Source organism: Sinohyriopsis cumingii, chromosome 16, assembly GCF_028554795.1.
Source record: "Sinohyriopsis cumingii isolate HCF-2022 chromosome 16, ASM2855479v2, whole genome shotgun sequence".
Taxonomy (NCBI): Eukaryota; Metazoa; Mollusca; class Bivalvia; order Unionida; family Unionidae; genus Sinohyriopsis; species Sinohyriopsis cumingii.
The window spans coordinates 18,228,069-18,254,312 of NC_142976.1; the positions used below are offsets into that span (position 1 = coordinate 18,228,069).

The 26,244-nt window shown below is 33.7% G+C and overlaps 1 protein-coding gene across 13 annotated transcripts in view; it reads left to right on the forward strand.

Annotated features, from left to right (window-relative positions):
- Positions 1-26,244, forward strand: part of LOC149780011 (uncharacterized) — a 105,027-nt gene that overhangs the window by 39,415 nt on the left and 39,368 nt on the right. For 9 of the 13 annotated variants that reach the window (XM_089936736.1, XM_089936744.1, XM_089936745.1 and 6 more), the window contains 11 exons: positions 2,808-3,008; positions 3,487-3,633; positions 4,720-4,920; positions 6,128-6,334; positions 10,450-10,650; positions 13,374-13,520; positions 14,605-14,805; positions 16,014-16,220; positions 20,749-20,958; positions 23,217-23,447; positions 24,068-24,250. In XM_089936736.1, the coding sequence (XP_089792862.1) occupies positions 2,808-3,008; positions 3,487-3,633; positions 4,720-4,920; positions 6,128-6,334; positions 10,450-10,650; positions 13,374-13,520; positions 14,605-14,805; positions 16,014-16,220; positions 20,749-20,958; positions 23,217-23,447; positions 24,068-24,250 (2,136 nt within the window). Of the gene's footprint in view, positions 1-2,807; positions 3,009-3,486; positions 3,634-4,719; positions 4,921-6,127; positions 6,335-10,449; positions 10,651-13,373; positions 13,521-14,604; positions 14,806-16,013; positions 16,221-20,748; positions 20,959-23,216; positions 23,448-24,067; positions 24,251-25,445; positions 25,904-26,244 lie in introns of all 13 variants that reach the window. The other 4 variants (XR_016414976.1, XM_089936742.1, XM_089936741.1 and 1 more) reach the window with 4 other exon arrangements.

The following is a 26,244-nucleotide window of genomic DNA, read 5'->3' on the forward strand; positions in this document are numbered from 1 at the left end:
TATTTCAAGGTTCCTAATTAATTTATGTGAAAGGTCAACGCTACTCCAATTGGCATGAATTTAATTGCCAAAACAGAAATAAATGAAACAAATGACTGTTGATCTTTAGAGTTTACTTGAAATTATTGTATTATTAGTACTGATTGCCTACTGATTGAACTGTCCTTGTTGATATGCTGTTTAAGCATGTTTGGTACTTGATTTCAACGGTTCTAGACTACATGAATCTTTAAAATGGAATCTTAATTCCTAATAAAAGATCGATGTAAGGGAAACTCATTCAGAATGGCATGACTTTAATCACCGACATACAACAAGGGGGAAAATGACTCTTAAAATTTACATGTTACCTTATTTAGTTTTACAATTAAAAGACGCTATAAAGGGCTCTATAAATTGGTAATTCTTCACAGTAGCAGAATCAGACACATTTCGCTTTAGACCAATTGGTACTGTTATTTACATATTAGGAACTACAATAAGGTATGGGAAACTAAACTACTTATGCAGAAAGCTGGTTCTATTATATTTAAATTTATAATAGCCTGCTTCATTCATCCAATGTTTTTGGACAAATATATGTTCTTTGTGAGCGTGTTTGTCCCTCTTCATGTGAAGAGATAATCTTCCGAGCGAATCGTGTAAATGGTTCCTTTCCACGTATGCAGCTAAAATATTCGCAACCACTGCCTCTCGATCGTAACGTCTAAATCTAATACAATAAAGACCCAATGTCATATTTCAGTTATATTTAAAAGCGTTTTGATAAAAAGCATAATATTTTCCTTAGAAAATATTGCATTCAAGGTCCTCCATACACCGTTGATAGGAAGATAAAATTGGATTGATTTGCTCTTTAGTTTGATGTACTGCAGTTGTCTGAAAATAACCTGACATTCGAATAAACGGGATTTAAAGTAGACTAGGTCGCGTTAAAAGAAATTGGCATTTTAATAAATTGAAGCAGCTATTGTAAAACATTTGCTAAAGAAGTTCAATCATTACTGGACTAAGGTGCAGTACATTTTGATATCCTTGTATGTTTAACAAAAAGTACTTTAACCACTCTTTACAGATTTTTAAGTCAGATTTTTCAACGGAGTCGAATGTTGTATAGAATATTAAAACTCGAAACTATAATTCGCCAAAACCGTGCGCTGATAATTAAGTGAAATGTTTGGTGAAAGCTAATCATTTCCTCACTTTTATTTTAACTGTTTTAGAACTGGATTGCAACTTAAAATATAATGATAAATATCAGATTGCAATTTGATAAGGGCATTTTGTTAAACATAATGCATAGATTTTCATCCCTATTACCGAATGTAGCTGTGAAACTTTGACACCGTTTCCAACATGCATTCTAATCCAATGAGATTTAAATAGATTACAGTGGTAAAGTTATTCCTGCAGAGAAAATAGTTATTTTATGTTGTTGAATAAAACAGTTACGAGGCTGGCTGATGGCCAATCGGCAAAACTTGAAATAAATTAAAGAAATATTCTCAGTTTTAATCTTTTAATCCACAAACAGGTGATAAGGATTCACGTGTCAAAACAACACCAGAGCCCTATTTAGATGTTGTAACCAGCACCAACGAGTTCGATTCAAGACAATATGAGTCGGCTGGAAGAACCAGCTATGCACGCCCAGAGTATGATAATGCTCGTATCGATGACGTTAAATCCCAATCTGACATTGGTTCCAACAATACAACAGAAGAGTTATTTACAGAGAAATGTTGTATCGGAAATATCGGTTGAAGGAAACCAGTGCTTTTAATAAGGCACCATCTGCATTCAATTAAGTTTTAAATCTCTTTTTAAGTTCTTAGAAGAAGATATCATGTGAAACCGACCACAAGAAATAAGGCATATTGTATGGCAAGTCCTCGTTACAATTGCATCTTGTTAATCCTAACATCCTAAAGCTAAAATGTTAAAACAACCAAATATCCATTGAAATATTTATACTTTTCTACGTTCTGAACCAAGTCTGTTTTATTTTATTTGTGTGCGTGTGTATTTGTGTGTGTGAATGGGATACAGGTCGACAAAACTTGTAATGAAATATACGAGCATACAAGTAGAAACTGAATGTTTAAGTACTGCACATCCCAGATGGCACTGATAATGTCATTGATGACGAATATGTGATTCCTTCTTAGTATTTGTATTATCCTTCCTGTCGATGAAATTTTTTTTTAGCATTGTGTTCTTGCTGTACCTCATCCTATAAATGTTTAATTGCATTCCGAGTGTAATTGTATACTACTGTACCCTGTTGACCCCGTTTATGTCGAAAGTTCTAGAACCCCTTACTCTCACTCTTGCTTCAAACATTATGTCTTAGGCATACCCTCCTTAAAGTTTCACAATCAAGATTAAATATGTGTCTGTGAGATAGGCGTCCATCAAATGTAAGCGCAAATGAGCATTTCCTCTGTTTTGTAGCAAAAGAAGGCCCCAGTGCGAGAATTCAACACAATATGAAAGTCTATTTTCCATATACCACTTTAATATTCCATTATCAGAAAACGGCAACATCGCGTCTATGTGAATGCATGTATTCCCGGCTAGAAGAAGGTCACTAATCATACTGAATATGACATACGGTATTTGATTCTCACAATGAGATTTATTATAAACGTATAAAAAATACATATACACGGTCTTAATTGATTAACACATTATGCACATACCATCTAATCCTATTCATATGTTGAAGTGAATACTTTAACTTGTTATTGCACATTATAGCTGAAAAATATTTAACTAGAGTCTAATATAAAAGCATTTTATTTCAGCCGAATGTATCTTGAACGATCTGAAGAAGTTTCTATACAAAGATGAAACGGTCAAGACAGTGTACCGAAGTGGAGAAAAAATAAAGATTTATTGTCCGCTAGATGGTGACGATGAATATTTATATGACCATGGAACTGACGAAACATCCGAATTAACCTGCAGTAATGGACGTTGGATCGGAGATATACCTAAATGCGTCGGTATGTTTCAGTTTTTATACTGCTTGGAAGCTTAACACCTCTTTGCAACATGAGACCAACATTTATATATCTGCATTCAATAAAATAAAAGTACATTAATTTAAAAATGTTTTCCACTCTTTCCAGGTTTTAAGTCAGATATTTTCACGGAGTCGAAGTTTGGGTCATAATTTTAGAACTTGAAACTACAATACTTCCAACACTGATAATTAAGTAAAATGTTTGGTCGAAGCTTGTCGTTGTCTCACGTGTTTATTTTAAATGTCTTAGAACGTGATTTCAACTCAAAAGAAAATGATACTTATGACAGACAGTAATGTGATACAATCATTTGTAAAACATAATGTACAGATTTTACACCTTTTACAACATTGACGGAATTTAGCTATGAAACATTGACACCGTTTCCAACATTTCTGCCAGACTCGCAAAATCCCAAGGAAATATTCTAAATTTCAAACTTTTAATCCACATACAGATAATGCGGATTCACGTGTCAAATCAACACCAAAACCCTATTTAGATGTTGTATCCAACACCAACGAGTTCGATTCAACACAATATGTGTCGGCTGGAAGTACAAGCTATGCACTCTCGGATTCTGCCAATGCTCGTGTCAATTACGGTAAATCCCAAAATGACAATGGTTACAACAATACAACAGAGGAGTTATTTACAGACTAAGGTTGTATAGGAAACACCATTTTAGGAAAAAAACGTTACCTTGTGTTTGCTAACCAGAGCAGTTGTCTATGAAAAGGATATTAGCTTTGATGATAATGGTGTAGGGCCACATTTTTAAATCTTTGAGCAGGAATCATGCTTGGAATTCATGTTCTATTGTCATGCAACAATCTTAGCACAAAACTTGAACCCAAACATGAAAACGCACAGCTTTTGGCACAAGTAACTGTTGGAAAATATTTATTTAGACGAACAACAAAAAAAAAAGATAGTGATAGTTATATCTATATTGTATTTATTCTGTGTGCTTGAATTTTATTCATGATTGCAGTTTGTAGTGTATGCTAATGGTCATTTGTAAATAACCTACTTAAATAGATAATTCTTGTCAATGTATTTCCTATTTTCAGATAATATTTGTAGTCAAGATTACAAGGCTTTTGACATTATAAAAGTCTAGAAGCGAAATTGTATAACTCACATCCTGGTCATCACTTTGTGTCATTAGTTTTTATATAAGGATACGAAAAACAAAAATTATTAAGGTGAATTTTAATGTCAGTCTAATTGCATCAATTTTAGTTGTCTTCAGAGACATTTTGCGAGGAATCATTTATTTGAATTATTCATTGGAATGTGAAAGTGTCCGTTTACTTATCGGATTAAATGACTACTTACGGATTATTGAGGATTCATTCAAAGAAATTCTAGAACACACCATTGCTGTACGTTAAGACTGTGGGTGCATTAGCACATTGAAGATTGAAAGTCATTCGGAACATTTCTTTTTTGGACTTGTATAAAAACCATAATAACATTGAACATGACATACTGTACTTCAGTCTCACAAAGTAATTTGTTATAAATGTTTACAAAATGCGTATACACGATCCCGATTAAATTCTAAAATAAGCGCACAAGATCCAATCATATTCATCTATTGAAGTGAATACTATGACTTGTTATTACACATATAATAGCTAAAATCTAGTCAATTAGGGTATGACATGTAGGATATTTTTCTCAGCCGAATGTATCTTGAACGATCTGAAGAAGTTTCTATACAAAGATAAAATGGTGAAGACGGTGTACCAAACTGGAGAGAAAATAAAGATTTCTTGTCCACTGGATGGTGTCGATGAATATGTATATGACTATGGAACTGAAGAAACATCCGAGTTAACCTGCAATAATGGACGTTGGGTTGGAGATATGCCAAAATGCATCGGTAGGTTTCAATATTTGTACTTCTCTGAAGTTTACCACCTCTTTTCAACATGAGACCGAAAATATGTTGTTGTAACGTACGACTATAAAGATCAAGGAAGTCCCGAATATTTTTGTAGCTTTGGTGTCCTTCAGATCTCTTTCGCTGCACGTTTACAAGTTATAACTGATATCCAGTTTTTCAAATAAACCTTTCGTTGAAAATATGGCATATTTCAGCTACATTTAAAGCGTTTTGATAAAAGGCATAATATTTTCGTTAGAAAATATTGCATTCAAGGCCGTGAAGACACCGTTGATAAGAAGATAAAATTGATTGATTATCTCTTTAGTTTAATGTACTGCAGTTGACTGAAAATGAACTGTTAAACGCTTGAGTAACGTCTGGTTTTTCGTTGGCATGTCAATCTTATGTCATCATAAATAAATCGATTGTCACAGATGTGATATTCTGTTCTACGCTATTTGAAAGTATAAATCGGTTTTTTAAGATGGTGTTTGGAATGTGAACTGACGGTAGACATTTGTTATCTGAACTCATCCTGAAACAGGGTAACATTCCAAACTGACATTCGAACAGACGGGAATTAAAGTAGACTAGGTCTCATTAAAAGAAATTGGCATTTTAAAAAATTGAAGCAGCTGTTGTAAAGCATTTTCAGAAGAAGTTCAATCATTACTGGACTAAACTGTAGTAAAATTTATATCTTTGTATATTTAATAAAAAGTATTTTAACCACTCTTTACACATTTTTAAGTCAGATTTTTTAACGGAGTCGAATGTTGTGTACAATTGTAAAACTTAATACTGCAATTCTCCGAAAACGTGCGCAGATAATTAAGTCAAATGTTTGGTCAAAGCTAACCACTGCCTCACGTTTATTTTTACTGTTTTAGAACGGGATTTCAACTTAAAATATAATGATAAATATCAGATTGCAATGTGAAAGGGTCATTTTATTAAACATAATGCACAGTTTTTCACCCCTATTACGGAATGTAGATGTGAAACTACGACACCGTTTCCAGCATTCATTCTAATCCAATGCGATTTAAATAGACTACAATGGTAAAGTTATTTCTTCAGAAAAGATAGTTATTTTATGTTGAGAAATAAAACAGTTACGAAGTTGGCTGATGACCAATCTGCCGGATTTGAACAAAACGAACGAAATATTCACAGTTTTAATCTTTTAATCCACAAACAGGTGATAAGGATTCACGTGTCAAATCAACCCCAGAGCCTTATTTAGATGTTGTTACCAACACCAACGAGTTAGATTCAACAAAATATCTGACGGCTGAAAGTACCAGCTATACACGTGCAGAGTCTGATAATGGTCGTGTCGATGCCGTTAAATCCCAACCTGACAGTGGTCCCAGCAATACAACAGAGGAGTTATTTACAGACAAAGGTTGTATCGGAAACACCATTTTATAACAAAACATTACTTTCTGTTTTGCTAACCAAAGCGATTGTCTATCATAAAGATCTTAGTTTTATTGTTAATGGTTGGCCGCATTTTTAAATCTTTGAACAGGAATCATGCTCGGAATTCATGTTCTATGGTCATGCAACAGTCCTAGCACAAAACTTGAATTGGTACTCAAAACCCATATATGAAAACTCACAGTTTTTAGCACACGGTACTGTTGAGAAACATTTATTTAGAAGTACATAAAATAAGAAAATGCATACATGTTCATACAGCTAAACCCCGTGTCTATCTGAAAGGTAACCCTATGTCGTTTGGATATCCAATTTGATATCAATCGGACAGGTAATGTTCCGTCTATCAGAACTGTAACGAATGAAATACGTTGGGAAATGTTAGCATGATCTTATGTGTTGTGCTTAGAAAGCTATGTGACTAAGCGGCCATATTTTGTCTCATAATTTTATTACAAAAAAATCATAAGACAAAGTCGCTTGCATCAGATATGTAATGCGATCCAAATAAAATCAAAGATCGCCTCACATGCTATAACAGCTAAGTAGAATGTTGTTTTCATTTGTACATTGTATAATAGCTATAGCCCTTTTTTGAAAACATCAAATACATTTGAAATGGAAATATTATACCCTAATCTAGTATACTAAGAGCTTCATAAAGTTAAACCTGTTTGCAGATATCATAAGATCAAAATTATAATCGGCAATCCTATTGAAATTCACCTTGATTAAATAAGTACATTTCAAATTTTAACGGGCGAAGTCATATCCATGATTCATATCTGAACCATGCTTGTGCTTGCTGCAAAAAGACAGCCTCGATACAACAAAACTCGTTAATACGCGATCAAACTTCGCTTGTAACAATGAGACTATTCATCAAGATGATGAAATAATCGGTTTCAAACTATCACTAAAGAAAATTACAATGAATAATAATGGTCACTATTAAAAGATATTGCGTGACCATTGATGACAATTAAAATGATCTAATTAGAAACTTTTAAAGTAATCATTTATTTGCATACATTAGTTTGCCCTTTCACAAACAATGTCATTTGTGCGCCAGGTAATGGTAAAGGTAATTAACTTCCTGTGTTTCGTTAGTTTGACTACACGAGCTGTCCTTTCTTCGTAGTAAGTCGCATTCCTCTGCAAAATATATCTTCGATGATGTTTTCAACAGGAAAAGAAAGTGTTGTTTATTGCGTGAAGTAGCTATGAATGTTCACGCTTTCTTATAATATTACATATTTGTAAAAGCATATCCAGTGTCACAAAAGTAATTTGCGACGCATAAACTAAAACCTAAGATGTGAAAGACCACTTACAAGACACGTTGTGTTTTAATCATGTACGAGAATATGTTGGAGAATTACGAGGTAAGAGGATTCCTCGAAATCACAGTAAAAAAATTGTAAATGTTTGAACAGGATTCTCATGTAGCATCAATTTAATTGAGTTCTTCTTGCAATACTTATACATTTGTATATCGCGCCTTTCTAACATTCATTGTGACTTGTTAAAATCTCTTCAAGTTACACACCGAACTGGGAGTTAATGATTCATAGCACTAACAAAAACTATGGGTTTTATTCCATTTTTGTGCTTAGCATTACCTGTACCTAATAAGCATTTATTGTTCTGTTATTAATTTCTTACATTCATTTCTATAACTATTTGAAATCGTGAGACACTAACTTAACATTTACATTATTCATAGAGTCGCAAAGCTATAAAATCGATCAGACACTATGCATGAATGAACTTTATTTCTACGGTTAGTTATGAAGTGTGTAATCGCGTTTCAAGGTTCCTAATTAATTTATGCGAAAGGTCAGCGCTAGTCTGATTGGCATGAATTTAATTGCCAAAACGGAAATAAATCAAACAAATGTTGATCTTTAGAGTTTACTTGAAATTATTTTATTATAAATAATGATTGCCTCCTGATTGAACTGTCTTTGTTTATGTGCTGTTCATGTATGGTTGATACTTGATTTCAAACGTTCTGGACTACATGAATCTTTAAAATATAAATCTTAATTCCTAATAAAAGATCGATGAAAGGGAAGCTCATTCAGAATGGCATGACTTTAATCACCGACCCACACTATGGGGGAAAATGACTCTTACATTTTACATGTTAGCTTATTTAGTTTTACAATTAAAAGCCGCTTTAATGGCTCTATAAATTGGTAATTCTTCATAGTAGCTGAATGTGACACATTTCGCTTTAGACCAATTGGTACTTTTATTTACATATTAGGAACTACAATAAGGTATGGAAAACTAAACTACTTATGCAGAAAGCTGGTTCTCTTATATTTAAATTTATAATAGCCTGCTTCATTCATCCAATGTTTTTGGACAAATATATGTTCTTTGTGAGCGTGTTTGTCCCTCTTCATGTGAAGAGATAATCTTCCGAGCGAATCGTGTAAATGGTTCCTTTCCACGTATGCAGCTAAAATATTCGCAACCGCTGCCTCTCGATCGTAACGTCTGAATCTAATACAATAAAGACCCAAAGGTGAATGCAACTGGCTCTTTTTTAGTATCGTTTATACTTAAAAACTTAATATGCCTGAGAATTAGTACGTTTACCTATCAAACAAAGGTCATTGATATTCAACTATCAAATGATACATGTCTATAATTCATCATTTTTTGGCTACTTTTATAACAATCAATGACTCCAGGTTTTCTCAGCACAGCAAAAATCAGACATTACCAGTAAACTGTATCTTCGCAGCCTATATCAGATTTATATGCATTAATGAGTGGAGTTTACGATCCAGTGACAATTTATATGTGATAATTATCAGGATATACACTACGATACGTTTTTGTTTGCATGTAATTATATTAGTTGAATTTCCAAGATTTTAGGAACTACCATTTGCTTTAAAGAATAAATCTTTAAATGCCTATGTACCCCATACTCTCCCCCCCCCCCCCAACAAAAAACCCCAACACATTGAATTAGATGTAGTGGTTAAATCCACTCTTTGAAAGACACCAGTGCTTTTAATAAGGCACCATCTGCATACAATTAAGTTTTAAATCTCTTTTTTAAGTTCATAGAAGAAGATATCATGTGAAACCGACCACAAGAAATAAGGCATATTGTATGGCAAGTCCTCATTACAATTGCATCTTGTTAATCCTAACATCCTAAAGCTAAAATGTTAAAACAACCAAATACCCATTGAAATATGTATACTCTTCTACGTTCTGAACCAAGTCTGTTTTATTTTATTTGTGTGCGTGTGTATTTGTGTGTGTGAATGGGATACAGGTCAACAAAACTTGTAATGAAATATACGAGCATACAAGTAGAAACTGAATGTTTAAGTACTGCACATCCCAGATGGCACTGATAATGTCATTGATGACGAATATGTGATTCCTTCTTAGTATTTGCATTGTCCTTCCTGTCGATGAAAGTTTCTTTTGGCATTGTTTTGTTACTGTACCTCATCCTATAAATGTTTAATTGCATTCCGAGTGTAATTGTATACTACTGTACCCTGTTGACCCCGTTTATGTCGAAAGTTCTAGAGCCCCTCACTCTCACTCCTGCTTCAATCATTATGTCTTAGACATACCCTTCTTAAAGAGTTTCACAATCAAGATTAAATATGTGTCTGTGAGATAGGCGTCCATCAAATGTAAGCGCAAATGAGCATTTCCTCTGTTTTGTAGCAAAAGAAGGCCCTAATGCAAGAATTTAACACAATATGAAAGTCAGTACACTATTTTCCATATACCACTTTATCTAGATAATATTCAATTACCAGAAAACGGCAACATCGCGTCTATGTGAATGAATGTATTCCAGGCTAGAAAAAAGGACTCTAATCATACTGAATATGACATACGGTATTTGATTCTCACAATGAGATTTATTATAAACGTATAAAAAATACATATACACGGTCTTAATTGATTAACACATTATGCACATACCATCTAATCCTATTCATATGTTGACGTGAATACTTTAACTTGTTATTGCACATTATAGCTGAAATCTATTTAACTAGAGTCTGATATGAAAGCATTTTATTTCAGCCGAATGTATCTTGAATGATCTGAAGAAGTTTCTATACAAAGATGAAACGGTCAAGACAGTGTACCGAAGTGGAGAAAAAATAAAGATTTATTGTCCACTGGATGATGACGATGAATATGGATATGACCATGGAACTGACGAAACATCCGAGTTAACCTGCAATAATGGACGTTGGGTTGGAGATATACCTAAATGTGTCGGTATGTTTCAGTTTTTATACTGCTTGGAAGGTTAACACCTATTTACAACATGAGACCAAACACCTGTTGTTGTAACGTACGACTAGAAAGATCAAGAAAGTTCCTAGTATCTTTGTAGTTTGGATGTACTTCAGATCTCGTTCGCTGCATATTTACGTAACATAAAGTGTACCCAGTAATTCATATAAACATTTCGTTGACGATCTTCCAATTAAGTGCTTAGTCTATATGCAGGCATAGTCGCACTGTGCTGAACTATGTAAATATGTAAAGGAAGGCTCTTTGTGCAAGTTAAAAACAGGATAAAATAATACACAGTGTGCATGTTAAGACATGGGCCATGCTAAGCCGATGTGGACCTGAAAGATATCAACGGGAGGCGCTGTAATGGCTGTCGCTGGCAAGAAGTTCCAAAGATGAATGCCTGTGGAGAAGAGGGAGTTCTTATATGCGTCCACGAAACACTATTATGCCCTATATATGCTGGCATGGCCTCTGGTTGATGCTTTTACGTGGATCAAGTGCCTTGTTGTTAATATTTCAGGTAGTTGGTTAATCATTTTGGTGCATCGTGATGACCTTGTTCTGATGACGTCGGGTTCTCACGTCTTCTCACTGAAGGTCCTTAAGCATGGTTGTGACGCTACTGGTTTGTCAATAGTCGGTGTGACATAATCTTACTGCCCGCGTTTGGACTAATTCTAGTTTGGCTGCATTGGGTTTGGATTGTGGATCCCATAATGTAGAAGAGTTTTCGAGCTGTGGGCGAAAGAGCGTCATGTAGCAGCAGGCCTTGGTGTGTGTAGGGCAGGATGAAAGGTTTCTTGGAAGAATAGATGTCATCTGGTTTGCCTTTTTGGTTACGGATCCATGCGCGAATTAAATGATAGTTTGCTGTACAAGATTACACCCAGGTACTTGGCTCTGTTGGTCTCAAAAGCATTGGCTCGTGGATAGAATAGGATATGTTAATGACTTTTCGCTTGTTGGTTATGTGTATGTGTTCGCACTTGGACGGGTTAAAATCCATTTGCCATTATCTCTCCAATTTCTGTAACTTGTTCAGGTCTTCTTTTAGTAAAATGCATCTTGTTGGGAATGAATCACTATTTAAAGTAGACAATCGTCGACGAAGAGTCTATCCGTGAAATAAAAATGTGGAATAATGTTTGAGGAAGAACTACTTTATTTGCTTTATATTTACATTATTATGACATCTCTAAGCTAAATTATATAGCATTTCGATAAAAAGCATGATATTAATAATACCCTTAGAAAATATTGCAACAAAAGTCCGCCAGAAACCGTTCATAAGAATCAAAATATAATTACTTGGCTTGCTCCTTACTTTAATATAATGAAGTTATAAGGTTGTCTGAAAATGACCTGTTGCACGCTTGAGTAACGTTATAGCGAAGCGGGTTGTTAAATGAAAACTTCAGCTAATTTACATGTTTGCAATGCAAAGTGTCATCTACGCTTGGTAACTGGAAGACAGTAGGTTGAAAGATGTGTAAATATAAAGCAAATAAAGTAGTTCTTCCTCAAACATTATTCCACGTTATAGTAGTGGATGGTAAAATTGTTGGAAGATTGCTCCGCAATAAATTTCACATCTTCTGAGATATATTTAATGCACCATTTACTCAGTCTGTACTTTTTCTAGCTCTTTTTCGTTTCTTTATGTTTGCATTTTGCTACTACATAAAGGACAATAGTATGATGGGTCTGGATCTTCGCAGATGTGATGTGTTGCAAATTTGCTACTACATAAAGGACAATAGTATGATGGGTCTGGATCTTCGCAGATGTGATGTGTTGCAAATTTTATACGAAAGAGAAATTTGTGGGACGCGTTTTTTTAATTTAGGAATCTCTTTGGTCGCATATTTGCAAGCTTTGTCGTTGGGAAGTCGATCTTAAGGCACCATGTCTGAAACGACTTTTACATATGTGATTGTTAATATGGTATGTGAGTGCATGTTGGAATGTGAGCTTACAGTAGACACTTATTTGAATTCCTCGTGAAACAGGAAAACGTTCAAAACTAACATTCTGATAAATGAGAATTAAAGTCAACTAGTTAGCGTTCGAAACAACTGGCATGTTTGCCTCAAACTATCTTTACTAGGCTTATATATATATATATATATATATATATATCGATGTAGATGAAATAAGCAATTTGTAATGAAAATGATCAACTTGCAATGCTTTATTTAGAGAAGTAAATTGAAGTATCTATTGAAAAACAATTTCTACAGAAGAACAATCATTATAGAAACTAAAATGTAGTAAACATTTATATATCTGCATTCAATAAATAAAAGTACATTAACTTAAAAAGGTGTTCCACTCTTTCCAGGTTTTAAGTCAGATATTTTAACGGAGTCGAAGTTTGGGTCATAATTTTACAACTTGAAACTACAATACTTCCAACACAGGCTTTAATAATTAAGTAAAATGTTTGGTCGAAGCTTGCCGTTGTCTCACGTGTTTATTTTAAATGTTTTTGAACGTGATTTCAACTCAAACGAAAATGATACATAAAACAGACGGCAATGTGATACAATCATTTGTAAAACATAATGCACAGATTTCACACCTTTTACAACATTGACTGAATTTAGCTATGAAACGTTAATACCGTTTCCAACATTTCTGCCAGACTCGCAAAATCCCAAGGAAATATTCTAAATTTCAAACTTTTAATCCACATACAGATAATGCGGATTCACGTGTCAAATCAACACCAAAACCCTATTTAGATGTTGTATCCAACATCAACGAGTTCGATTCAACACAATATGTGTCGGCTGGAAGTACAAGCTATGCACTCTCGGATTCTGCCAATGCTCGTGTCAATTACGGTAAATCCCAAAATGACAATGGTTACAACAATACAACAGAGGAGTTATTTACAGACTAAGGTTGTATAGGAAACACCATTTTAGGAAAAAAACATTACCTTGTGTTTGCTAATCAAAGCAGTTGTCTATGAAAAGGATATTAGCTTTGATGATAATGGTGTAGGGCCACATTTTTAAATCTTTGAGCAGGAATCATGCTTGGAATTCATGCTCTATGGTCATGCAACAATCTTAGCACAAAACCTGAACCCAAAACTGAAAACTCACAGCTTTTGGCACAAGTAACTGTTGGAAAATATTTATTTAGACGAACGACAAAAGAAAAGATAGTGATTGTTATATCTATATTGTATTTATACTGTGTGCTTGAATTTTATTAATGATTGCAGTTTGTAGTGTATGCTAATGGTCATTTGTAAATAACCTACTTAAATAGATAATTCTTGTCAATGTATTTCCTATTTTCAGATAATATTTGTAATCAAGATTACAAGGCTTTTGACATTATAAAAGTCTAGAAGTGAAATTGTATAACTCACATCTTGGTCATCACTTTGTGTCTTTAGATTTTATATAAGGATACGAAAAACAAAATTATTAAGGTGAATTTTAATGTCAGTATAATTGCATCAATTTTAGTTGTCTTCAGAGATATTTTGAGAAGAATCATTTATTTTAATTTCTCATTGGAATGTGAAAATGCCTGTTTACTTATCGGACTAAAAGACTACTTACGGATTATTGAGGATTCATCAAAGAAATTCTAGAAAACACCATTGTTGTACATTAAGACTGTGGGTGCATCAGCACATTGAAGATTGAAAGTCATTCGGAACATTTCTGTTTTTGGACTTGTTAAAGAACCATAATAACATTCAACATGAGATACTGTACTTCAGCCTCACAAAGTAATTTGTTATAAATGTTTACAAAATGCGTATACACGATCCCGATTAAATTCTAAAATAGGCGTACAAGATCCAGTCATATTCATCTATTGAAGTGAATAATATAACTTGTTATTACACATATTATAGCTAAAATCTATTCAATTAGGGTCTGACATGTAGGATATTTTTCTCAGCCGAATGTATCTTGAACGATCTGAAGAAGTTTCTATACAAAGATAAAATGGTGAAGACGGTGTACCAAACTGGAGAGAAAATAAAGATTTCTTGTCCACTGGATGGTGACGATGAATATGTATATGACTATGGAACTGAAGAAACATCCGAGTTAACCTGCAATAATGGACGTTGGGTTGGAGATATGCCAAAATGCATCGGTAGGTTTCAATATTTGTACTTCTCTGAAGTTTACCACCTCTTTTCAACATGAGACCGAAAATATGTTGTTGTAACGTACGACTATAAAGATCAAGGAAGTCCCGAATATTTTTGTAGCTTTGGTGTCCTTCAGATCTCTTTCGCTGCACGTTTACAAGTTATAACTGATATCCAGTTTTTCAAATAAACCTTTCGTTGAAAATATGGCATATTTCAGCTACATTTAAAGCGTTTTGATAAAAAAACATAATATTTTCGTTAGAAAATATTGCATTCAAGGCCGTGAAGACACCGTTGATAAGAAGATAAAATTGGATTGATTATCTCTTTAGTTTAATGTACTGCAGCTGTCTGAAAATGAACTGTTAAACGCTTGAGTAACGTCTGGTTTTTCGTTGGCATGTCAATCTTATGTCATCATAAACAAATCGTCGCAGATGTCGTGATATTCTGTTCTACGCCATTTGAAAGTATAAATCGGCTTCTTAAGATGGTGTTTGGAATGTGAACTGACGGTAGACATTTGTTATCTGAACTCATCCTGAAACAGGGTAACATTCCAAACTGACATTCGAACAGACGGGAATTAAAGTAGACTAGGTCTCATTAAAAGAAATTGGCATTTTAAAAAATTGAAGCAGCTATTGTAAAGCATTTTCAGAAGAAGTTCAATCATTACTGGACTAAACTGTAGTAAAATTTATACTTTTGTATATTTAATAAAAAGTATTTTAACCACTCTTTACATAATTTTAAGTCAGATTTTTTAACGGAGTCGAGTGTTGTGTACAATTGTAAAACTTAATACTGCAATTCTCTGAAAACGTGCGCAGATAATTAAGTCAAATGTTTGGTCAAAGCTAACCACTGCCTCACGTTTATTTTTACTGTTTTAGAAAGGGATTTCAACTTAAAATATAATGGTAAATATTAGATTGCAATGCGATACGGTCATTTTGTTAAACATAATGCACAGTTTTTAACCCCTATTACGGAATGTAGATGTGAAACTATGACACCGTTTCCAGCATTCATTCTAATCCAATGCGATTTAAATAGATTACAATGGTAAAGTTATTTCTTCAGAAAAGATAGTTATTTTATGTTGAGGAAAAAAACAGTTACGAAGCTGGCTGATGACCAATCTGTCGGACTTAAAAAAAGCGAAAGAAATATTCACAGTTTTACTCTTTTAATCCACAAACAGGTGATAAGGATTCACGTGTCAAATCAACATCAGAGCCTTATTTAGATGTTGTTACCAACACCAACGAGTTAGATTCAACAAAATATCTGACGGCTGAAAGTACCAGCTATACAAGTGCAGAGTCTGATAATGGTCGTGTCGATGCCGTTAAATCCCAACCTGACAGTGGTCCCAGCAATACAACAGAGGAGTTATTTACAGACAAAGGTTGTATCGGAAACACCATTTTATAACAAAACATTACTTTCTGTTTTGCTAACCAAAGCGATTGTCTATCATAAAGATCTTAGTTTTATTGTTAATGGTTGGCCGCATTTTTAAATCTTTGAACAGGAATCATGCTCGGAATTCATGGTCTATGGTCATGCAACAGTCTTAGCACAAAACTTGAATTGGTACTCAAAACCCATATATGAAAACTCACAGTTTTTAGCACACGGTACTGTTGAGAAACATTTATTTAGAAGTACATAAAAGAAGAAAATGCATACATTTTCATATCGCTAAACCCCGTATTTATCTGACAGGTAGCCCTATGTCGTTTGGATATCCAATTTGATATCAATCGGACAGGTAATGTTACGTCTATCAGAACTGTAACAAATAAAATACGTTGAGAAATGTTAGCATGATCTTATGTGTTGTGCTTAGAAAGCTATGTGACTAAGCGGCCATATTTTGTCTCATAATTTTGTTATAAAAAACATAATACTTAGTCGCTTGCATCAGATATGCAATGCGATCCAAATGAAATCAAGGATCACATCACATGCTATAACAGCTAAGTAGAATGTTGTTTTCATTTGTACATCGTATAATAGCTATATCATCAGCCCTATTGTGAAAACATCAAATACATTTGAAAAGGAAATATTATACCCTAATCTAGTATACTAAGAGCTTCATAAAGTTAAACCTGCTTGCAGATATCAAGAGATCAAAATTATAATCGGCAATCCTATTGAAATTCACTACGAATAAATTAGTACATTTCAAATTTTAACGGACGAAGTCATGTCCATGATTCATATCTGAACCATGCTTGTGCTTGCTGCAGAAAGACAGCCTCGATACAACAAAACTCGTTAATACGCGATCAAACCTCGCTTGTAACAATGAGACTATTCATCAAGATGATGAAATAATCGGTTTTAAACTATCACTAAAGAAAATTACAATGAATGATAATGGTCAATATTAAAAGATATTGCGTGACCATCGATGACAATTAAAATGATCTAATTAGAAACTTTTAAAGTAATCATTTATTTGCACACATTAGTTTGCCCTTTTACAAACAATGTCATTTGTGCGCCAGGTAATGGTAAAGGTAATTAACTTCCTGTGTTTCGTTATTTTGACTACACGAGCTGTCCTTTCTTCGCAGTAAGTTGCATTCCTCTGCAAAATATATCTTCGATGATGTTTTCAACACGAAAAGAAAGTATTGTTTCTTGCGTGACGTAGCTATGAATGTTCACGCTTTCTTATAATATTACATATTTGTAAAAGCAAATCCAGTGTCACAAAAGTAATTTGCGACGCATAAACTAAAACCTAAGATGTGAAAGACCACTTACAAGACACGTTGTTTTTTAATCGTGTACTAGAATATGTTGGAGAATTACGAGGTAAAAGGATGCCTCGAAATCACAGTAGAAAAATTGTAAATATTTGAACAGGATTCTCATGTAGCATCAATTTAATTGAGTTCTTCTTGCAATACTTATACATTTGTATACCGCGCCTTTCTAACATGCGTTGAGACTTGTTAAAATCTCTTCAAGTTGCGCAGCGAACTGGGCGTTAGTAATTCATAGCACTAACAAAACCTATGGGTTCATATTACATTCTTGTGCTTAGCATTACCTGTACCTAATAAGCATTTATTGTTCTGTTATTAATTTCTTACATTCATTTATATAACTATTTGAAATCGTAAGACATTAACTTAACATTTACATTATTCATAGAGTCGCAAAGCTATAAAATCGACCAGACACTATGCATGAATGAACTTTATTTCTACGGTTAGTTATGAAGTGTGTAATCGAGTTTCAAGGTTCCTAATTATTTTATGTGAAAGGTCAGCGCTAGTCTGATTGGCATGAATTTAATTGCCAAAACGGAAATAAATCAAACAAATGTTGATCTTTAGAGTTTACTTGAAATTATTTTATTATTAATACTGATTGCCTACTCATTGAGCTGCCTTTATTTATATGCTGTTCATGTATGTTTGGTACCTGATTTCAAACGTTCTGGACTACACGAATCTTTAAAATAGGAATCTTAATTCCTAATAAAAGATCGATGAAAGGGAAACTCATTCAGAATTGCATGACTTTAATCACCGACCCACACTATGGGGAAAAATGACTCTTACATTTTACATGTTAGCTTATTTAGTTTTACAATTAAAAGCCGCTTTAATGGCTCTATAAATTGGTAATTCTTCATAGTAGCTGAATGTGACACATTTCGCTTTAGACCAATTGGTACTTTTATTTACATATTAAGGAACTACAATATGGTTTGGAAAACTAAAGTATTTATGCAGAAGCTGGTTCTATTATGTTTACATTTATAATAACCTGCTTCATTCATCGAATCTTTTGGCACAAGTAAGTTACAATACCACCTAGAAAAGGAAACCCTAAGCAAAGACATAAAAGTATTAATTATCAACATATAACCAATAATATATCTAGATGTGGTAGAGTAGGAAAATAGATAAGTAAAGACAATTAAATTTCAGCCAAGAAAGGTGTTTAAAATGTGTTTTTTTATATGAGCTTGATAACTATTTTGTTATGTATATCTTTATTGTATGCTTTGTTTTTATTCATGATTGCACTTTGTAGTTTAAGCTAATAATCATTTGTAAAGAATCTACAATTCATGCCAATGGTTGTATGTTGTTGTTGCAGATAATATTTGTAATCACGTTTACAAAGCTTTTGAACTTAGAAAGTTCTAGGAGCGAACTTTTACAACCCACAGCTTGCTCATCTTATTGTTTTTTGTTGGTTTTTTTTATACAGGTTCCGATAAACAAAATTATTAACTTGTATTTTAACATCAGTCTTGTCGAATCACCTTTAGTTGTTTCCAGAAATAATTTGAGACGAATCATTTATGAGAATTATTCGATTGAATCACAAGTGCTACTTGACTTCTCGGATTAAAAATCTACTTGTGAGTATTGAGGATTCATTCAAAGACATTCTTACAAGTACCATAGTCATACAGTAATGCTGTGGGTACATCAGCACATTCAAGATTATAAGTCATTCGGAGCATTGTCTTCTTTTGGACTTGTAATAGAAAATTGATAAATATTTGAATTTAATCCACAACTATTGTAAGTTCCTCTAAAATTGTTACATTGTAACTTGGAGAATTTAAATTCGCTACTGATTTTACTAAACTTGCATATTGTTCTTCTTTCTGTTACTTAGTTTAAGACCATAGATTCGTATCACATAGTTACTCAATGTGTTCATTGTATCGTTATCTAAGGAAAATAAGACAATTAACTTAAAGATATTTGGCTTAGTTCTAACGATTTTTCTATATATCTTATGCGAATATCAGCATATACAGGGCATTTTTTATGATGGTCAAGATGGATGCAGGCAATTACCCTGGGAACTGTGAGGGTGTGTGGAGCCACCTGGAGTTGTTTTGCAAATTTTCAAAGTATTTCACCTCACCTTAGTGTAATGGGGGGCAGTTCTTACAAGACGCAACTTATGCGAGGGATGGAATTTGGCATATGACATAAAAACTGTTTCAAACTAGGAAGCCACTGAAGAGCATAGCCCCCGAGCGACTCGAACCCTCACTCCGCCACTAAACATTCTCAATAATAAGACGAATTCTCTTCAAATAGTTAAAATGATATTAAAACTTTCTCATCAAAAACTGCTTATCATTTAGACACATCATTGAAGGTTTTGGGAAGAGACATTAAGTCCTAAAAGTGAAAACATATGCTTCTAAACTTTAACAATATTAAAGACTGATTTAAAAAACTGGCTCTTGTTGAGGTAAACTAGATTATCAATCATGATATATTCACAAGTAACAAAGTTTTCTTCCTAAATGTTTGTTCATATTAGATAGGGTCATTAAATCGTAGTTGTAAATATTTGCAGATCAATCTTTGTATAATATGATAGTTTGTATTATTTTATTTGCAGAGTACTCTGTGTATAATGGTCATTTGCATTTCACTATTAATATTTAATTTGTATTCCAGTATTTGCAGATTAATCGGTGCATATTGTGGCAATTTTCTGTTACGACTCTATAGCTTCAATCTAAGTAACAGAAAAGAGCGAAAACCAGCATGTTTTGTAAACTATGAACAAATAATTATTTCCCTAAAATACAAAATGAAAATTTAAAAAGAACTTACAGTATTGTGAATTAAAAACAAAATGGTTCTAAACTTTTCTATCACAAGTCCAAATTCATAGAGTTACAAACGATTTCCAGTGGTGTTCTAAATAAATTCCAATATTGAATGTGCAGATGTGACTATAGTCTCACATATTCTAATACGCCAACGGTCAGGAATCTGGCGATATGATACACGTCTTTATGTAACACAATAATATAATTCTAAAGTTCCATTACTACATTGACCTGTATATTATAAGGTAATTTGTATTCCGCTATTTGCAGATTAATTTGCATAAAACGTACGTTTTTCTTCCACTATTTGCAGTCAATTGCGAGTTAAATGCTTTTAGTCAATATCTTACGAAGAATCAACCGACAGAGAAATCATATCGTCATGGCCAGAAGATAAGCATTGCATGCATCCAGAGCGATCCAAGTAACCCAGAGTACGACTATCACCAGTTTTCTGAAGATTCACCTGTAGAATTAACCTGCCATGATGGGCGATGGATTGGATATTACCCAGAATGCTTCAGTAAGATATATTTCGATATTTTGACATAAATGAGTATTCATAATTTTTTTTATGAAACAAACATCCGATTTGAAACAAACTGAAATATACACATGGATACTGCAACACATGATGCATATTTAATTTTCAAAAAGTATATGTAAGAACTGGGGCATGTGCATGTATAGTCTTTTTATACATTTTGACCGCCAATTTAATTAAAAATGCGTCCAAGATCAGAGGTTTATACATTTATAGCCTGTTTGATTCCTTTTGACTGCCCTTGCAGTTAAGATTGTGTGTAAGAGTAGGAGTTATGTAATTATATTCTTATGTATATGATTATAAATTATAATTGTATTTTGGACGATTAGACCATGTCCAAAAATGTTCAGTGTCTACTTGATCAGTAATATTTATTTTAGTAAACAAATATTATATAAATAATATTATCTTGATAAATGTGGGATTAAGATTATTAGGATTAAAAATAATGGTTGTAAACATATTTATTTAGGTCTGGGTCATGGTTATTGGAATTCCCGCATAAATATATCTAGTCTACCTGATGTGTGCCACATTATATATTATCAATTAAGTAACAGATTGTTCTGGAAATGAACTTTTGTCCAATATATAATCTTGCTTATCTAACAAGTATTCATTCTTGCTGTAAGAACATGACACAGAATCATTTGCATTGCTGTGTTCAATATTTAATTTGAGCAAAATTATTTATTCAAATTACTTATTCACTAGAAATACAACGTGCTCTTAAATAATACTCCTGGGCAGAAACATTAACTGGATTATGTTATTGTGATTCATCAAAATACTGTTCTAAAGGCACATCAACACATTCAGCGTTGGATCTTAATTCGAACATCATTGGAATTTAATTAGAACATTGTTCATTAGGACTGGTGGTAGAGCTTTTTAGATTATTTGGAATTTAAGTGACAATAATGTAAGTTCTTTTTAAATTTTCACTTTGTATTCTAGGGAAATAATTCATTTGGTGAATTTTACAAAACTTGTTGGTTTTCGGTCTTTTCTACTGCTTAGTTTAAGACCATAGATTTGTAATATTAATCTGTCTGATACACTGTACCCAATACCACTCCGTGCCCTAAGCAGTTTGAGCGTCCGCCTCGGATGTTGGAGGAGGTCGCGACTTCGAAACCCTGCCGAGTCATACCCAAGACTTATACAATTGGCGCTCATCATTAAGAGGTTAGTGTTAGGACTGTCTGGCTTGATGACCGGATAATGGTACAGGACGGGACATGATGCTACATGTCTGTGGCCTGATGCTCCAGTTCTAGAGATCACTAAAAACTGCCACGCAGCAGACATCGTAGCGATATGACTAAATATGTTAAAACTACGTAAAATTACACACACCCAAACGCTTTACCCATATTATATAAAACGTGTCTGTATGAATAGTCTGTTTGATATATTCTGAATACTTATAAAAACGTGTTCAAAGTAAAGGACGAATTTACATATGTTTAAGTTTACCAGAGATTAAATATAAGTACGTGCGGACTTGAATATTTTTTAAAAAATTAAACTTCTAAATTAAAAATCTCCTCTTTATCATCTTTCATAAATGCATCTAACATAGTTGATTGTCCATGTGGAAACAAGACAATAATTTAGATTATCAAATCTAATAATACTAGCCACGTGACTATAATCCCATACACGTTAACCTCAGGTATCAACTTGTCCAAGTACATTTAAATTGACTGAATAACAACTAAGCATAATTTCCCTAAAGTGTTTTGCTATTTGAATGTAAAGGGCAAATATGTATATACACCTTAACAAATGCTGATAAATTATGCAGCTATGAGACCAAGAACCAAACCTTGTTTGACTCATAATTGACCGATCATTTCAGATTAGAAGAAATAAAAATATTATGGACATTCAATGTTTAATAATAGACCATACAAGTCTACTGTTGGTGCGAGAAGTTACCATATTATCCAACCATCTCGTCAGCTACGTACAAGTCAATCTGCATGAAGTAAATGCTCAGATGTGGAACAGAGTCTTCAGTATTAGTAAAAGTGACTGCACTTGTGTTAAACATAGGCTACACTGTGACTTTATTCTAAATTAATCATTGAATTCGTGATGAATATATTTAAAAGAGAATGGGAGTTAGATGAAAGAGATATCGGACGGGTAGAGATGTAGCCTGTTGGTTGGTATGATAGAGTTAGAGACATGGAAAGTAATTTGATGACATTTTATATATTTTCCAGCGAATTGCTTGCCTATCGTTCTGAAAGATTTCTTGGTGGAGGAACAAGACGCAACGAAAGAATATCGAAGTGGTGAAATGATAAGCGTTTCATGTTCCAGAAATAAATTAGGATCACAAGCTGAAGAGAACCTCTGGAACCAGGAGTTTGACGCTCAAGCAAATGCAGACCGGACTAGACATCTGACCTGTCTCAACGGGCGATGGGTTGGAGAATACCCAGAATGCTTTGGTAAGACTCGTGAAATTCATTCAAAAGGCGATACATGTATATAGTGTACGCAAGTACATTTTTGTGCATTATTGTTGTATTCGTGCGCAGATTTGCTAAATATTTTAAACACCAACTGATCATCAGTAATTCATAATTACGGAAACGGAAAATTAAATAGACGACTTGTTAAACTATGTGAAAAATAGTCGCAGTGGTTTTGGAATTGGTTAACATATCACTACGTTCAGGTGTGTTTGATTGTCTAATACAAATATTATTTGCACACGTCCTGCAACACTGGAAGTGCCTACCGATACATTAAATTTAAATGTTCAATAAATTCAATGATGAACAACAAAAGAACAACTTTGTTTGGTTGGCACGATCTACAAGGATACATTTCTGTTGCCATGATAGGGATTTCACTGTATGTATGTATGTATGTATGTATGTATGTATGTATGTATGTATGTATCTATCTATCTATCTATATATATATATATATATATATATATATATATATATATATATATATATATATATATATATATATATATATATATATATATATATTTTTTATATATATATATATATATATATATATATATATATATATATATATATATATATATTTAAAGAACCCTGTAGAAGATCAAGCATTCATGGTAACTTGGTTACGGAGCTAGAATCCGAATATTTACTTCCTGGAGACGTTGTTAAGATTCAGATATGTTGGGGGAATATCCCAGTGGAGGGAGACGGTCACCTGATATGTATGGCTAATGGAAGCTGGTACGGAAATGCAGCTTGTCCACCACATAGTAAGTTCCGTTTTTCTTGTCCAGAACTTGCTAAGTACACCCTATTACCGCCGTAATATTTAGAAACATTACTAAAAGTGTTTTGGTTTACTTACATTTTAAATTTGTATTAGTTATAATTCAACGTTAGAGGCATTGTTCACGGTGAATGATTTGAATGTCCAATCAATAAATCCGATGTTAGGTATTCCGACAATACCTAGTATGTGAGGAGCTGTAAATGGAATGTTCCGTTACGGTGGCAACTGAGACATATGGTGATCGTCGATTTTATGGTAGTATGGTATCAAAGCAAAAAGCAAAGCTTCCTGATATAGTATGTGAAGGAAATACAATCATATAAAATTTATATAATACATTAGAACTCTCTTTTCTTAAACTCATCACTACTAGAATTTATAACACTTTCAGTAAACAGTTAAAACCTCAATAAACTTGTTTTATTTTCCACAAAGAGTCAACTTTGAACTATTACGTTTGTCAAAGTCAGTGGAGACATAATAAGACATCATATCTCCTGTTTACCCTAACTTCTCTACAACGTGTCTACTGTGACTAAAAGCCACATTGTGCCCATTTAATGAAGACAAAATTCCGTGTAACTTCGGTGGTTGATACAAGTTAAAACACAGCATACTTCATCGTCCGAATCAACGTTAATGTCAGAGTCTGACAAACCTTCTAAAGGAAATTGACTAACTTATTTACTGAGACAGGGTGTGAAGGTGTTTGGATCAGACTTTTGTACCGTCTTGAAATAATTGTTTCCTGAGACTTTGTTTTTAGACTTGATTTGCAGTTTGCTTTTCTGCAGTTTGTTTCAATGTAATGGCATTTATTTGTTTGGCAAGATTTGTCGTTATAAATAATGGTAAAAAGGGTCTCGACAGTTTGCTTTACAATAGCGTGTTTGTTTTATTGGTCTTTAAATAAAGTTGCGACCCATTGGTGTTGACATCACCCTAGGATTTGTTTTTCTATTGACTTATGTCCATTGTTTGCCTTCATTTGTGTTTTATCCTCCGTTTTGTTCGTGCAATCATCTTGGTAAATCGTAAATAGAACGTTTTGAAGATTAGAAATAACATCGGGTGCACGCCAGCTTTCCTAGATGTTGACGGCATGTGTACCGGAGACATAGCGATCGGTAAAACGTACTGGCAAGCTTTTCCATCTCATATTTTGTTATTTGCAGTCCAGGAATTATCTGAAGAAACTGCCTGCACTTGCGATAAGAGACAGCCTTCAATGACCAAAATACTTCTACAACTAAGGGCTGGGTAAAAGTGCTTGTAGTGGGAAGAAGGATGAATAGTATGATAGTGGTTTTATTTTAGCCAGTCAAACAAAATTACAGAGAAGGTGGACTTGTGACCGTTGTATTTGAGTAATCCTTTGATGGAATTTTTAGAGTTATTACGGCGTGTCTTGCAAAGTGTTATGTTAGATTCTTTCCAAAAACGGAGGTGTCCAACCAGCACAGTTCTGTCATTTCACCATAGGACCCAAATGGAGTTCCCACTAAGAAAACGTTCTTTCATCTCTTGCTGAGAAATGCGAAATACTGCTTGCCCTCCACAAGTATCGATCACCAGCAAAGACATCGACGATGTAACTGCCTTAGCTGTTGAATATTTGCCACAAACGACTTTGGTGAGGCTTGTTTTAGTACTGATTCCAAGTTTATCAATATCATATATGTTTCTGGCTCATCTCAATGAGAATTATTTATTAGAAAAGAAGAGTGTCTTGTCCGAACTATTGCTAGTGCCGTGTTTGCCGAGTGTGCGTCTGGCTTCCAACGATGTAAAAAGCCATAGAACAAATGATCACATAGAGGCTGATCGGCTAAGGACGTTTATGCTACAAAAAAAAAATGGCATCGTTTCCGTCAAGATGCTAGATGTTGGTCTTCCTTTCACGATATCCTATTTCGATCATTTATTACATACGCATTTAAGTTTACTTGGTTCATCTAGCGTTCGATACATATG